Below are 14630 nucleotides of genomic sequence, written 5' to 3'. Positions count from 1 at the left end.
ACAGGGCTGGACTGGTAATCTGACATACCAGGCATTTTCCTGGTGGGCCGATACAAGGTTATTTATTTATTTATTTTTTGTCACTGACTCGCCCATCATGCAGCGACAGCAGCCCTGTGGTTTGTCTTCTGAATTGACAGGCCAAAGTGAGAAAGACCTCCCCTCCATATGAGGCACTTTTTTCTATTACATTTTTTATTTGAGCGCATGGAACTGCAAAAGGCGTATATCCGCGCAACACAGCCGCTGACGAACGTACACTGTGTTTCTGCTGCTCTATAAAGTGATGAACGGCACTTTGACTCTGAATTTTGTTTTACATTACAGGTTCTGCGGTGAATCAGCTGAAAACACCGGTGAGCATTTAAATACACAATGAGGTAAAGTAATACACACTGCAAACATGTCACTTTCGCACAACCACAATTTACCTTGCAGCTATTAACAGTGAAGAAATAAGGTGTTTAGGAAGAAACGTATTTATTAAAAAAAATTGCTATTATTATTACTTACATTAAAATTGCGGAATATAAATCACTTTTATAGCTAGAGGCTGTTTTCGTATTTTCTAAATGTGTTTAAAATATTTTTTTATCACAAATTCAATAGTTTATGTTTATATATTTTAGAACCCATATACTCATGTAATGAGGAACATGGTTTAACCTGTGACTACCATGCTTTTAGAGTTAACCCAGAAACTGGGCTACAATTAAACTCAGTTAAAATGTCATTATAATTCAATAAAACAGCTTTAAAGCCTCAATAATAATAATAATAATTAATAATAATTCGTTAAATTTATATAGCGCTTTTCTAGGCACTAAAATCACTTTACATAGAAAGGGGGAATCTCCTCAACCACCACTAATGTGCAGCACCACCTGGATGATGCGACGGCAGCCATATTGCGCCAGAACGCTCACCACACACCAGCTGATTGGTGGAGAGGAGACAGAGTGATTAAGCCAATCAGGAGAGGGGGATGATTAGGAGGCCATGATGGACAGAGGCCAGTGGGCAAATTTGGTCAGGATGCCAGGGTTACACCCCTACTCTTTATCGAAGGACATCCTGGGATTTTAAATGACCACAGAGAGTCAGGACCTCGGTTTAATGTCTCATTACATTTATGCATTTATGCATTTGGCAGACGCTTTTATCCAAAGCGACTTACATTGCATTTTTAAGGTACACATTTTACATTTTTTTGTAAAAAATGGGAATCGAAACCCATGACCTTGGCATTGCTAACGCCAAGCTCTACTGGTTGAACTACAGGAAATATGAAAAATATTATAAGGTCTCATCCGAAGGACGGTGCTCTTTGTCAGTATAGTGTCCCCATCGCTTTACTGGGGCGTTAGGACCCACACAGACCACAGGGTGAGCGCCCCCTACTGGCTTTACTAACACCTCTACCAGCAGCTCCCAGTTGGTCTCCCATCCAGGTACTGGCCAGGCTCAGCCCTGGTTAGCTTCAGTGGGAAACCAGTCTTGGGCTACAGGGTGATATGGCTGCTGGTTAAAAAAGTGCAATTTGGATCCCACAAATTAAGGACAAAGCTTTTTTCTCTTTAAATATTTTATGAACTTTTTAATAGATCTAATGACATTTAACTAAATGTAATTTTAATGAGCACCTCATGAAAGATACATATTTTCTTACCTAAATTAGGTGTTTACTCTTACTCTTTAAAGGGGTAGTTCATCCCAAAAATGTGACCATTTACTCACCCTAATGTCATTCCAAACCTAAATTAATTTATTTCTGTGTAACATAAAAGATACAATAATTTAAGTTTTTTTTGTCCATACAATATTCAATGGTAGCCTAACCAAAATGGCTTGGTTGCCAACATTCTTCAAAATATCTTATTTTGTGATTCACAGAAGAGAGAAAGTCAGACAGGTTTGGAAGGACATGAGATTGAGTAAATGATGACAGCATTTTAAAACAGTAAATTTACTGCATCCTTGCTCAAAATCAGTGTTTTACTGTCAAGTGCTTTTCTGTGTAACAAAAGTGCAATATTAAGTTATCTGCATTTGCAGTACATTCGATAATATCCATCATTATGTGTCCCTGTCCTTGTTTTATTTATTTACTTGAATTTAAGGCCCTAACCCCAGCAAAAACATTCGTGGGGAACTCATGGGCTGAATCGGCTGGGTTTGCCAGGGCCGAATTTTAGCGCCAGTCCAGCCATGTTTGCAGAAACCACTAGAAGGAGCGGCGTCGTTAAATAAGTCCTACAATAAAACATGATCTGCGCTTTGGGCCGTACATGGAATGGCGATTTTGAGTGACCTGGCTACCACATAGTCTCAGTGAGCTTACGTTTTACATATACACAAGATTATTTAGGCATTTTCACTGGTTTTGACTTAAACTTTGTTCACTGTGTGTCTGTGTGTGCCTGTGTGTGCCTGTGTGTGCCTGTGTGTGTGTGTGTGTGTGTGTGTGTGTGTGTGTGTGTGTGTGTGTGTGTGTGTGTGTGTGTGTGTGTGTGTGTGTGTGTGTGTGTGTGTGTGTGTGTGTGTGTGTGTGTGTGTGTGCGCGCGCGTGTGTGCCTGTGTGTGATGGGTAGGTTTAGGGGCGGGGCAGTGTAGGAGATACAAAATACAGTTTGTATGGTATAAAAGCCATTACGCCTATGGAATGTCTCCACATTTCACAAAAACAAACGCGCGAGTGTGTGTGCGAGTGTGTGTGTGTGTGTACGTGTGTGTGTGTACGTGTGTGTGTGCGTGTGTGTTTTGCTTCTGGAACCTGTTTGCTGATCATCTGAACTTTGCCTGTTTGAAAATGTAAGATCAACAAAAGCTTATTGATGTAAAAGAGGATGGACGTCTGAGAGTAAACTGTAATGGAGGTCAGGGGAGGATTCACACTCAACCAGATAAATATCAGATCAATCTGAGTCAAGATTAGATGAGATCAATCTTTCAGATATTTTAATACTTACCATCATGGGCTTTTCAGTGAATCGATCAAGAAAATGTTAAAAATGTTGGTCAGTTTTCTTTCCTGTCTGTGTTTGTGGCGTCTAGTTGTTTCTGTTCTGGTATCATGTGATAAATTACTGGTTAAATGAGTCAGAGAGGAATAACATTCCCTTTTTTCTCATATAGAAATATTTGATCTGTGATTTTACTGTCAGATCAAGTTTTCATTCAGGTCTGCATTTAATTATTAGGGATAAATACACACACGCATACATATACACATACACATATAAACCCAATTCCAAAAAAGTTGTGACACTGTACAATGGATGCCCGTGATCTTCTGGCCCTTAGACGGCACTGCATCTCATACAGGAATGTTCTGCGGTTCATCATATCCGATGAGAAATCTGGAAAAAAGCTTACTCTCTTCCCATCAACAGACATTGGAGCTTCATCTCGGGGGATATGTAGGATACTTTCCCAGTCTTGGAATCTCAGAAGTCGAATTAGGATGGGCCGTGGACCCTTCCCCGGGATTCGCGCTGCTGGAACACGGTTGGCGCTCTTAATGACAACCGGAGCGCTAAAGGTCTCTTCCCCTAAAACACTCGGTAGCCATGTCTTAGAATCCGACTCTGTCCTGACCTTCAACTCCTTCACTCAAACCAATAAAGCGGATGTTTTGTCTTTTGTAGTCTTCTATGTATTCCATCTTTTTTCTGAGAACCTTGTTCTCTTTTTTGAGGAGACCGAGAGACTGCTTGTTTCATAAAACTGGATCTTCCACATCGCTGATCCTTTGTTTAGCAGTAGTTATCCGACTTTGTGTGGATGTTAGGAAAGCTGCTGGTCCGGATGGCGTTTCAGGTCGTGTCCTGCGGTCCTGTGCTGATCAGCTCGCTGGACTCCTCACATCCATCTTCAATGAGTCCCTTGCTACATCTGTGGTCCCAACCTCATTCAAAAAATCCACCATCATCCCTGTCCCTAAGAACAGTAAACCCTCTTGCCTAAATGACTATCGCCCAGTGGCTCTCACGTCTTTAGTCATGAAGGTCTTTGAGAGACTCCTCAAAAACAACATTTGCTCCTCCATCCCTGACACCTTGGACCCTCTTCAGTTTGCCTATCGTCCCAATAGATCGACTGAAGATGCCATCTGTCATGTCCTCCACTCCTCCCTCACACACATCGACAGCAAGAATGGGAACTATGTAAGACTGCTATTTATTGACTATAGTTCAGCCTTTAACACTATAGTTCCCATTAAGCTAACTAACAAACTCCTGGATCTCGGACTGAACTCTTCTCTCTGTCACTGGATTGAAGATTTCCTCACTGGCAGACCTCAGGTGGTGAGAGTAGGACAGTTCACCTCCACCTCCATCACCGTGAGTGTGGGAGCTCCACAAGGCTGTGTCCTCAGTCCCCTGCTCTAATCTCTCTATACGCATGACTGTTTGTCCACACACAGCTCCACCTCTGTCATCAAGTTTGCGGATGATACTGTTGTCCTGGGCCTCATTTCCAACAACAATGAGACCCCATACTTGGACGAGGTGGAGCAACTGACAACATGGTGCCAAGACAACTGTCTCCTTCTGAATGTGAACAAGACCAAAGAACTGATTGTGGACTTCAGGAAGAGACAGCAATGGTCATATTCCCCTCTCATGATCAGCGGGACACCAGTAGAGAGAGAGAGCAGCTTCAAATACCTGGGTGTGAACATCTCCGAGGACCTGACCTGGACTGCACATATCCAGTCTCAGGTGAAAAAGGCCAGGCAAAGACTGTACCACCTGCGCCAGCTGAGGAAATTCCGGGTCTCACCAGCTATCCTGAAAACTTTCTATTCAGGGGCGATAGAAAGTTTACTGACTCAGTGCATCACAGCATGGTATGGTAACAGCACCAGTCATGACTGCAAAGCCCTGCAAAGAGTGGTGCGCTTGTCCGAGCGCATCTCAGGGTCAGATCTCCCGTCTCTGCAGGACATCTACATCAAACGATGCAGAGGCAGAGCTACAAAAATCATCAAGGACATTAATCACCCGGCCAACCCCCACTTCACCCGGCTGCCTTCTGGTAAGCGCTTCCGTAGCCTGATGGCCAAAACTGAGAGACTCAGGAGGAGTTTCTTCCCACAGGCCATCAGACTCCTGAACGCTGTCACTTAACAACATGTGACTTCACCTCACTTCAGTACTAATAAACTCACATACTGATATTGCACTGCACTTTATTCTTGTGTTCCATGTAACTTCTCATTATAATGCTGTTTGCACATTACACTCCTGCACTTCTGTTATCCACGTATTTATTTTTATAGTCTCCAGTTTACTTTATCTCACTTATTTTATTCCACATCTCTGATTTCTTTTACTTGATTTATTCATAATTCTACATATGTATATATAGCACCTTATCCTATTCCTATTTTATCCTATTCCTATTTTATAATTTATTGTGCTTTTTTTGTTAATTGTTATTTGCTGTCCATGGAGCGGACTTCTGTATAACTGTGTGTGTGACAAATAAAACTCTTGAACTTGAACTTGCACTTGCATAGATGAGACTGTCAGGTTATCAATTTATCTCAGAGAAACTCTTGCTTGACACTCTTCATCGCAGCGGCGAGCACTTCCGCTGAACTTTCCCCCTCTGTGACATTCACCTCGGCACCATTTTGCGAAGACTTTCTCTCAGTAGTTTCACCGGTTCTATGCTCTTCTTTTTTAGGTTTTTGGTCGACGCTCCATAATTCCACGTTGTTCACAGGTACCCGGCAAAATTTAAACACTACTTTGGGCAATGTATCAGTGTTTATTTCAACACATATTATGCCATTTCTTGAGATCTTTTGCGGCTATGTCTAACTACCTCAAGCCCATTATGTGACTCCTCCAAAGAACAGTCTTTACTCTAATAATCCACACAATACACAGGAGAATCATGAACCGAACCCACAGATACAAATGACAGAAGTTACCATTATTCTGAAAGCATTGACCTAGGCCTCTACATGTAACATAGGCCAGTAAGATATGTGCATGTAAACCCCATCCTTAGCTTTCGCTTTGAGGGTAACAAACTCTAGCCTGGCTCTTCCCTCCTACATACTTCCGCTCAATTTTCATTTTCCTTCGGTACTACGTCTGGAACAAATTTTTACCGGTCCAATCAGCGAACAGAGGGAGTGGCTGAGAATGATGACGTTGATGTCGAGCGCTAGTTTGAGCTGCCGAATATCCAGAAGTTAAAGCCGGAGCAATAACAGTCTTTGCTGGGGTTTGTTGGTGGCCATGATGCTGTGGCCCTCCAACAGGATAAACTAGGGAAAAGTTTGATTTTCCAGATCGCTTTGTTAGTGATGAAGGAGTTGGTTGAAGCTATTCGGATGGTAACTGTTTCTCGTGGGTTCGGAAGGTATTGCCATCATTTAAGTTAGTTATTTTATTGCCGTCCGTCTCTCACCACCCATGTAAAAAATCCCCGGCCGAGTTACCTACTGCTTTTGCAATGTCGTGTTGATGTAACAGCTGTCCAAATCCACATCTCTGAGTTTTCAACAATATATCACTTCAAAATTCACTGTTTGTAATCATTTTTGACCACTGCAGAACACCATACGGTTGCTTTGCTGTTATTAGGATGCATTTCTAGACTTGTATTTCCTTAAAATGCTGGCAAGTATTTAGAAGACATTTTATTTACAGCATACAATGATGTTACGGACCACGTGAGCACCGCGTTCCCGATAACAAAGCTCTCATGTCCACTGTGGCGTTAATAAATCACAATCCGAATGCACGAGTTTTAGGTTTTATCCTATAGTTTTATTACTGAGGTGGCATACACATGTGCACTTTTATTTTGTCGGATTTCCATGAGTGAAACAGGTGAAGGGCGCATGACATACGTCACGACCAAACGTTAGCGATTGGTTATGGCAGATCCAGAGTGGCTCAGTGCAGATCCAATAGTTTTAAACCTCAACAGGGTGCCCGCCTTCACGGAAATAAACCCTTGTCAATGGAGAGTGGCCAGACTCTATGTACAAATGAAATGTACAAGAGTCTGGTAAAACCAGGCTAAACGGACTCTGCATATCCTGCCTGAAGATGAAGGCCGGGACGCAGCTGACCGCCGCGAGGTATAGACGGGGACCTTTCTGTGGGGAGGTTAGAGGTAACTGGGTGTCAGCATCTGCGAACTCAGACATGTGTAAATTACCCTCTATTATACTCTGTGGATTAGGACATGATTAGGTCTGAAAGTGATGTGTGACATAACATTGAATATTCCTGGCAGAACTTATGCTAAAGCTTTAATTTCCCAATTTGAACATTTTCACTTAAGGGTGTACTCACTTTTGTTGCCAGCGATTTAGACATTAATGGCTGTGCGTTGAGTTATTTTGAGGGGACGGCAAATTTACACTGTTGTAATATTTAGAATAGAGATTAAAGCCAGTTAAACTAGAGGAGCAAAAGAAGCCAATATAAGGAGTGACGTCAGTAAATAAGTCCTAGAGCAAAACATGATCTGCGTTTTGGACCGTACATGGAATGGCGATTTTGAGTGGCCTGATTACCACATAGTCTCAGTGAGCTTTTTTATTTACATTCTACATATACACAGGATTATTTAAGCATTTTCACACTTTTGAAAAACATGAAAACACTAAAGTGGGCAGACACAATACCAAGCCTGTTTACCCATATTTCTGCTTCACTGAAAACCCTAATACGTTGATTGAACTCAGTTGATTTAAGTAAACTCATTCTCTCAATTCAATTGAGTAATGCAGTCTCCCAAAACGTGTATATTTAAGTTAACTTAACTTGGTGCTCACGTTCACTGTACTTAAATTGTTAAGTTCACCAAACTGGGTACACCAGAAGTTCAGTACACCATGCTGGGTACAACCAATCAAAACTTCAGCATGCATTGCAGCATGAATAAATTATACATCTGAATTGTGACACATTTGCTTTGATTCTTACTATTTGCTTTTAATTTTGCTCTTTTGCTCTGATGTTTTTGAAGTTTTTTTATGTTCAGAGTTGATCTGTTTATTGGATTAAAAATAATAATAATAATTGTCACCATTGTAGAGATTCATACACGGATTCTTGATGTCTGTGCATGTCTAACTAATCCTGTAGATTTAAACATTTTGTGCACAAAAAAATAAAATAATAAATTGTTCAATGACCACAAGAGTAAAGAATCTCATGGAAATTTGTATTAATATTTCATTAGCATGAGATCAGGGATTCTGCCAATACATGATGATGTTATCATCGTCAGTGATTAAACAACATCACTTGATGATATTTTCTCTTGACTGTGTGTTCCTTCCCAAATGTGTCTCACAAACACAAACCAGCCAGAGAAACATTATAATATAATATTATACAGTCAAGGGTCAAGAGCCCAACTAAACCAAACACTGATCTCCATCATGGTGACTTCCAACGAAACTATTATTTTCATTAAAACAGAAATAAAGTCAGTCTGGTTAGTTATAAGTTAGTTCACATATTATTATTAGGTTTAGTAACTTACACATTTTTACTTACCGATTTTAAGATTGCACACAATGAAAAAGTCTCCATCTTAATTTGAATCAGCAAGAGAAAAGGACCGCCTTATGTAAATGTCCTCCAATCAGTGAATTAGTTCTTGTTGCCAGACAGAACTCCTTGCATGGCCAATCACATCAAAGCAAGACCAGAGCGAGCTATTTTAATTAATTATGATTTTGAGTTCATTCAACTTGACATCTTAAGTTTATGTATTTTAAAGGTTAATAAGTTATACTAACTTATATTTTTGAATTTTTGGACTATACTAGTAATATTTAGTAAAGATTACTTGATTTGTTTAAGTAAAGACAACATTACAGTGTTGATTTACACTGGTTTTGACTTACTGTATCATTACTGGTTGTTGACTTGCTCACTGTATGTATCATCTGAACTTTGCCTGTTCCTGTTTTTGAGTTTGAAAATGTAAGATCAACAAAAACTTATTGATTTTCATGATGTAAAAGAGGATGGACAGAGGGCAGGGGAGGATTCACACTCAACCAGATAAATATCATAGTTCAGTGTTTCAGAACAATCTTTCAGACATTTTAAGAGTTACCATCGTGGGCTTTTCAGTGAATTGATCGAGAAAATGTTCCACCATTGGGTCGGTTTTTTTTCTACTCTGTGTTTGTGGCGTCTGGCTGGTGAGTTTTGGTGTGTTTTATGGCTTCAGTTGTTTCTGTTCTGGTATTTGATAAATTACTGGTTAAATGAGTCAGAGAGGAATAACATTAACTTTTTTTTCTTATATAGAAATATTTCAACTGTGATTTTACTGTCAGATCAAGTTTGCATTCAGGTCTGCATTTAATTATTAGGGATAGACACACACACACACACACACACACACACACACACACACAAACAAACAACGCACACACACATATAAACCGATTCCAAAAAAGTTGGGACAATGTACGAATTTTGAACAAAAAAGGAATTAAATAATTTACAAATCTCATAAACGTATATTTTATTCACAATAGAATATAGATAACATATCAAATGTTGAAAGTTAGACATTTTGAAATGTCATGCCAAATATTGGCTCATTTTGGATTTCATGACAGCTACACATTCCAAAAAAGTTGGGACAGATAGCAATAAGAGGCCGGAAAAGTTAACTCTACACATAAGGAACAGCTGGAGGACCAATTTGCAACTTATTAGGTCAATTGGCAACATGATTGGGTATAAAAAGAGCCTCTTAGGCCTAGTCCACACGTACACGGGTATTTTTATTACCAGAGTTTTTCCTCCTCCGTTTTAAAAAACAATCGCGTCCACACAAGGACGGTTTAAAAAAAAAATCTGTCCACATGAGAACGCAAAACTACGCTATGATTGGCTGCCTGATTTCCACATGGGTCCCATTCACTGCACCGATGCACATTGCACTGACTGAGGGATGCCATGGGCTCCGATGGGCTCAAGTGAAACCCTTCCACAAGTTCCTTTACTTTGGACTCAGTGACAGGTAACTGTACAGGTGCAGGGCCGAAGTGGACTGTATAGCTTCACACACTTGCTTTACTATTTTGTATTATTGCATTCTGGCGCCAATACAATGAAAAAACTGAACATCTGTAGGATATACATGTGATAAGCGCTGTTAGTGGAGTCCACCGCATAGAATCGACAATAAATCAAAAGGAGATGTGGAAAATCTGACGTCAAACAAAGGAGAGAACGGCGCGCACTTCAATTTAAAAAGCCGAAATCTCCGGTTTCACCATCTACACGACAACGCTGTAACCGGAGTTTCTAAAAATCTTCACCCTGGCCGGAGTTTTCAAAAAAGTCCGGTTTTAGTAACCGGATACAGCGTTTGCGTGTGGATAAACAGCCAAACCGCGTAGAAAAAGCTGCGGTTTTGAAAATACCCGTGTTCGTGTGGACAGGGCCTTAGAGTGGAAGTGTCTCTCAGAAGTCAAGATGAGCAGAGGATCACCAATTCCCCAATGCTGCAGCGTAAAATAGTGGAGCAATATCAGAAAGGAGTTTCTCAGAGAAAAATTGATTGCAAAGAGTTTGAAGTTATCATCATGTACTGTGCATAATATCATCCAAAGATTCAGAGAATCTGGAACGATCTCTGTGTGTAAGGGTCAGTGGTGGACAGAGTACTGAAAAAGCATTCTCAAGTAGAAGTGCTGTTACTTGTCAAAAATGGTCGCTGTGGTTGATTTGACGAGAGTCACACGCGTGACACATGGACACACAGGACTGATTATTCGTCTTAGCCAATCACGTTGACAGGAAAAATAAATAAACATAATGTAGTGACTGCAGGTTTATGGAAAATAGCACAATAAAAGTACCGATACAGCACTTAAAATGTACTGAACTTTCCCCCTCTTTGCCCCCCATTTTACGGACAATTTCTCTCATTAGTTTCTTAGGTTTTGGTCGACGCTCCATAATTCCACGTTGTTCACAGGTACCCAGCTAAACTGTACCACTACTTTGGGCAATGTATCAGTTTATTTCAACACATATCAGGCCATTTCTAGAGAGCTCTGCAGATATGTCTGATTTCCTCAAGCCCATCATGTGACTCCTCCAAAGAACAGTCTTTACTCTAATAATCCACACAATACACAGGAGAATCATGGGGAGAAACACAAGCACTTAACGTAGACGATACCGGACGATGAGCTGAACAGAACTCAGGGTTTAAATAACAGGGAGATCATGGGAAGAACAGAAACAGGTCTGGGATTAATGAACTAATGATAGAGAGCACAGGCCAATGGAAACAGAGAGAAAACTAAACCTGAACAGAACAAACACGTTACAGTTCGTCTCATATAGAAATAATTCAGATGTGATATTACAGTCAGATCAAGTTTGAGTTCAGCTCTAAACTCAGTTATTATGGATTGATTAAATAAAGTGACATAGATATGAAGCTCAGACACTCGACAGCATTCAGTGTGACATTAAACATTAACGTAAAAGTCTTTAGTTATTGTTTCATATATAAATCTATTTCTCTTTTCATTCATCATCTTTTGTCTTTGTGCTGCTGCAGAATATCATAATCTTCACATTTAAATGAATAAAAGTATTTTAGTGAAGCTTCGTCAAACCAATATCAAGTGATTTTAGTACTTAAATCTGTGAAATCTCTGTTCTTCAGGTCAGTTTGGTTTTGAAGAGAAATATGTCAAGACGGGAGATTCAGTGACTCTAAACTCTGGCCTCACTGAAATGAAGGATAATAATGAGATTCAGTGGCTGTTTGGAAACATTCCAATCGCTGAAATCCATAAACAGGGAGACAACATCACTGTACATAATGCTCGTGAGAAAAGATTTAAAAAAAGACTGAAGCTGGACAAAAAAACTGGATCTCTGACCATCAGAAACATCACAGCTGAACATACTGGATGTTATCGGCTACAGTTAGGCTATAAACTACAGACGAACTTATCCACAGTTGAATTCTTTCTCAATGTCATTGGTGAGTTAAAAAACACATTTGTACCTGTTTTTAATGGCAAAAGTTAAATTAATTAATATACCATTGTTTCTTTTTTATGATATTTCAAATTTAAATGTTAAACTATTTGATCAAATAAACCATTATAATCTGTGACAAACCCTATTTCTGTTTGTTCTGTGTGTGTTTGGTGATCTAGATGAAGAAGTGTCAGTGATGGAGGGAGATTCAGTCACTCTAGACTCTGGTCTCACTGAAAGGAAGCTTTATGGTGTGATTCAGTGGAGATTCGGATATAATAACACTTTAATCGCTGAACTCAATAAACAGACCGACAGCTTCACTGTATATGATGATGTTCTTGATGGGAGATTCAGAGACAGACTGAAGCTGGACAATCAAACTGGATCTCTGACCATCACAGACACCAGACCTGAACATGCAGGACATTATAAAGTACAGATGATGCTTTTATTGACAGTCTCATCAAAAGCACTCAGTGTTTCTGTCTATGGTGTGTAGATTATTTGAGTGCCTGCTCTTTCAGTCTCAGATTTTTCAAAATCTTATTTGTAAGGCTTTGTCAATATTTCTCTCAGATACCAGTCACACAGATCTCACTTCTACTGCTGTATATCTGTCATATGTATTTTCTTGCTTTTATCAATAAAGTTTTCTCTCTCTGAGGTTCAAGAGTCTCTCCATGTTTTATTACATCTATTATGTCGAGCGCCCCCTGGAGGAATACAGACTTTATGTGTATTTTAAACAGTTCAGATGCATATAAAGCTTTACATTTTTAAATATTTGTAAATGTTTACATTATTTGTCACATGCCTGTCCTGTCTTGTGTGCACATGTGGGTTTTGTCAGTATGGCCTTTGTGCTTCTGTCATTGTCTGATCCCTCCCCCCTTGTTATCTAATTAGTGTTTGATTTCTCCCACCTGTGTTTCCTCGGTCCCTGCCTCATATTTTCCCTGTTATAAGCTCCTGGTGTTTGTCAGTCTTTGTGGTATCGTTGTAATGTCTGCGTCTCCCGTTCGCCCCGTGATTCTGTTCTGGTATGTTTTTGAGTTTATGTTTTGATTACGTATTTTTGCCCCTTGTGGGTTTTGTTTTGTATTTATGTTTCTTTTTATAATAAATTACCACTTCTTTTGCACATGAGTCCTCGCACCATTTTCCTTTGTGTTTGTGACGTGACATTATTATTTGTTACATTTTTAGTTTTTCTATCCACAATAATAGACACACACTTCCCCCGGCTTCTCCTTTAACCTGAGAAAACACTGATTTGTGACACATTATAATATACTTTGAGATCAAACATAAACACAACATGTCGGTGCTTTATTTCCTCCATCAGGCAATGATAAAGTTTTTAAATCTCTAGTGTGATATGTCTCTGTGTCTAATCTGTGGAGCAACACCTCCATCTAGTGACGTTATCCGGAGTTATTTGCTCAGTATCTTGTCTCTGACTCCACTAGTTCTGTCTGATTGGTTTTTCTGTTCAGCTGGAGTGTCGTTTGCTTTCTCACTAAAGGATTTCTTCACAAACCTGGTATTCCTTTTACATTGTGAACCAAGAATTTCTCTTTTTGGACATAATCATTTATGGATCTTTGCTGAATGGGGTTGTTGGTCTTTTCTTGCCCTGCCAGATCTTGTTCCTCCACCTCAAGTTGTGAATCTCTTTCCCTTCGGCGGTGATCGACGTAAAGTTTCTGCCTATCAGCATCACAATCCCTTGTCTCCTGGTCATTGTGCGGTGTGGTAAAGTATGGCAGCTTCCCCTTTATTTTCCAGTTGGAAAGCACTTAAGCAGGGCATTTTCCAGTAGTATTGTGGTCAGAAGATCTGTACGTAGTCTCTTTCCAGTTTTTCTCCATTCTGTCTCCTGATGGAGTTTGAGTTCCTTGCCACTGTCTCCTCTGGCTTGCTTAGTTGTGGAGACTTAATATTCAACAGTATTTTTGATTTGACTGCACTTACACTTTTAGATTAATTTTAGATGAGTCAAAATGTATTTGGCGAGGGGAACTTACGCAAAGGCCACTACTCCCAAAAAAGGTGATGTACTTACCTGGTTATCACACCATAATAGGTGGAATAGTACCGAACTAAGTCCTGTAACCTCATGCCATGGCCTGCCGAACCCACAGATACAAATGGCAGAAGTTACCATTATTCTGAAAGCATTGACCTAGGCCTCTACCTGTAACATAGGCCAGTAAGATCTGTGCATGTAGACTGGTTAGCCGTGCTAGAGGATGCGATCTTTAGATTCCTTGTTTGCAGAATATATTATCCAGCTCCTTCTGGTTGTAGATCACGATACATCATGTCGGCATATGGAGGGAGGAGATGAAGCTGGTCATATTTGTGCAGAGACTTGTCTGGTTCTTGTTGTCTTTGCTGAGGATTTGTCCCGATGGCTGTAGAGTCGACAATGTCCTCACAGGCAATGTGTCTCTAGTGTCTTGTCCAGTTGTCATGATCTCCTGACATTTGGGCCTATTGTGGTCGTGTGTGAGTGCAGTTCTACCATCTATGGATACAGTCCAGATCCGGCTGACTACTGTAAACAGTAATAAAAAGAGACTAAAATTATCATAGATGCCATTATTC

General features: G+C 40.0%; 2 protein-coding genes across 4 annotated transcripts in view; both read left to right on the top strand.

Moving 5' to 3' along the window:
• The first annotated feature begins 325 nt into the window (after positions 1–325).
• Positions 326–12683, top strand: LOC137039952 (uncharacterized). 3 transcript variants are annotated; one of them, XM_067415313.1, is made up of 6 exons: positions 326–380; positions 3393–3541; positions 3648–3677; positions 7052–7179; positions 11695–12018; positions 12197–12683. In XM_067415313.1, the coding sequence occupies exons 4-6, from the start codon at positions 7077–7079 to the stop codon at positions 12517–12519; spliced, it is 750 nt and encodes a 249-aa protein (XP_067271414.1). In that variant the 5' UTR covers positions 326–380; positions 3393–3541; positions 3648–3677; positions 7052–7076; the 3' UTR covers positions 12520–12683. The 3 variants fall into 3 exon arrangements, with proteins under 3 accessions (XP_067271414.1, XP_067271415.1, XP_067271417.1); XM_067415314.1 differs by lacking the exon at positions 326–380 and having other exon boundaries at positions 3351–3541; XM_067415316.1 differs by lacking the exons at positions 326–380; positions 3393–3541; positions 3648–3677; positions 7052–7179 and adding an exon at positions 9041–9196.
• A 1034-nt stretch (positions 12684–13717) lies between these two features.
• The window catches only part of LOC137039953 (uncharacterized), a 65866-nt gene continuing 64953 nt past the window's right edge, over positions 13718–14630 (top strand). The window contains exon 1 of the mRNA XM_067415317.1: positions 13718–13775. The gene's annotated coding sequence lies outside the window, so the exon portion shown is untranslated. The remainder of the gene's footprint in view (positions 13776–14630) is intronic.

Source organism: Pseudorasbora parva, chromosome 14, assembly GCF_024679245.1.
Source record: "Pseudorasbora parva isolate DD20220531a chromosome 14, ASM2467924v1, whole genome shotgun sequence".
NCBI classification, from domain to species: domain Eukaryota; kingdom Metazoa; phylum Chordata; class Actinopteri; order Cypriniformes; family Gobionidae; genus Pseudorasbora; species Pseudorasbora parva.
This window is presented reverse-complemented; position numbering and strand designations above follow the sequence as displayed.

Coding starts and splice junctions, on each gene's coding strand:
- LOC137039952 (XM_067415313.1), top strand. CDS start 7,077: ATGAAGGCCGGGACGCAGCTGACCGCCGCGAGGTATAGACGGGGACCT. Junction 7,180..11,694: donor ATCTGCGAACTCAGACATGT/GTAAATTACCCT, acceptor TCTGTTCTTCAG/GTCAGTTTGGTTTTGAAGAG. Junction 12,019..12,196: donor ATTCTTTCTCAATGTCATTG/GTGAGTTAAAAA, acceptor TTGGTGATCTAG/ATGAAGAAGTGTCAGTGATG.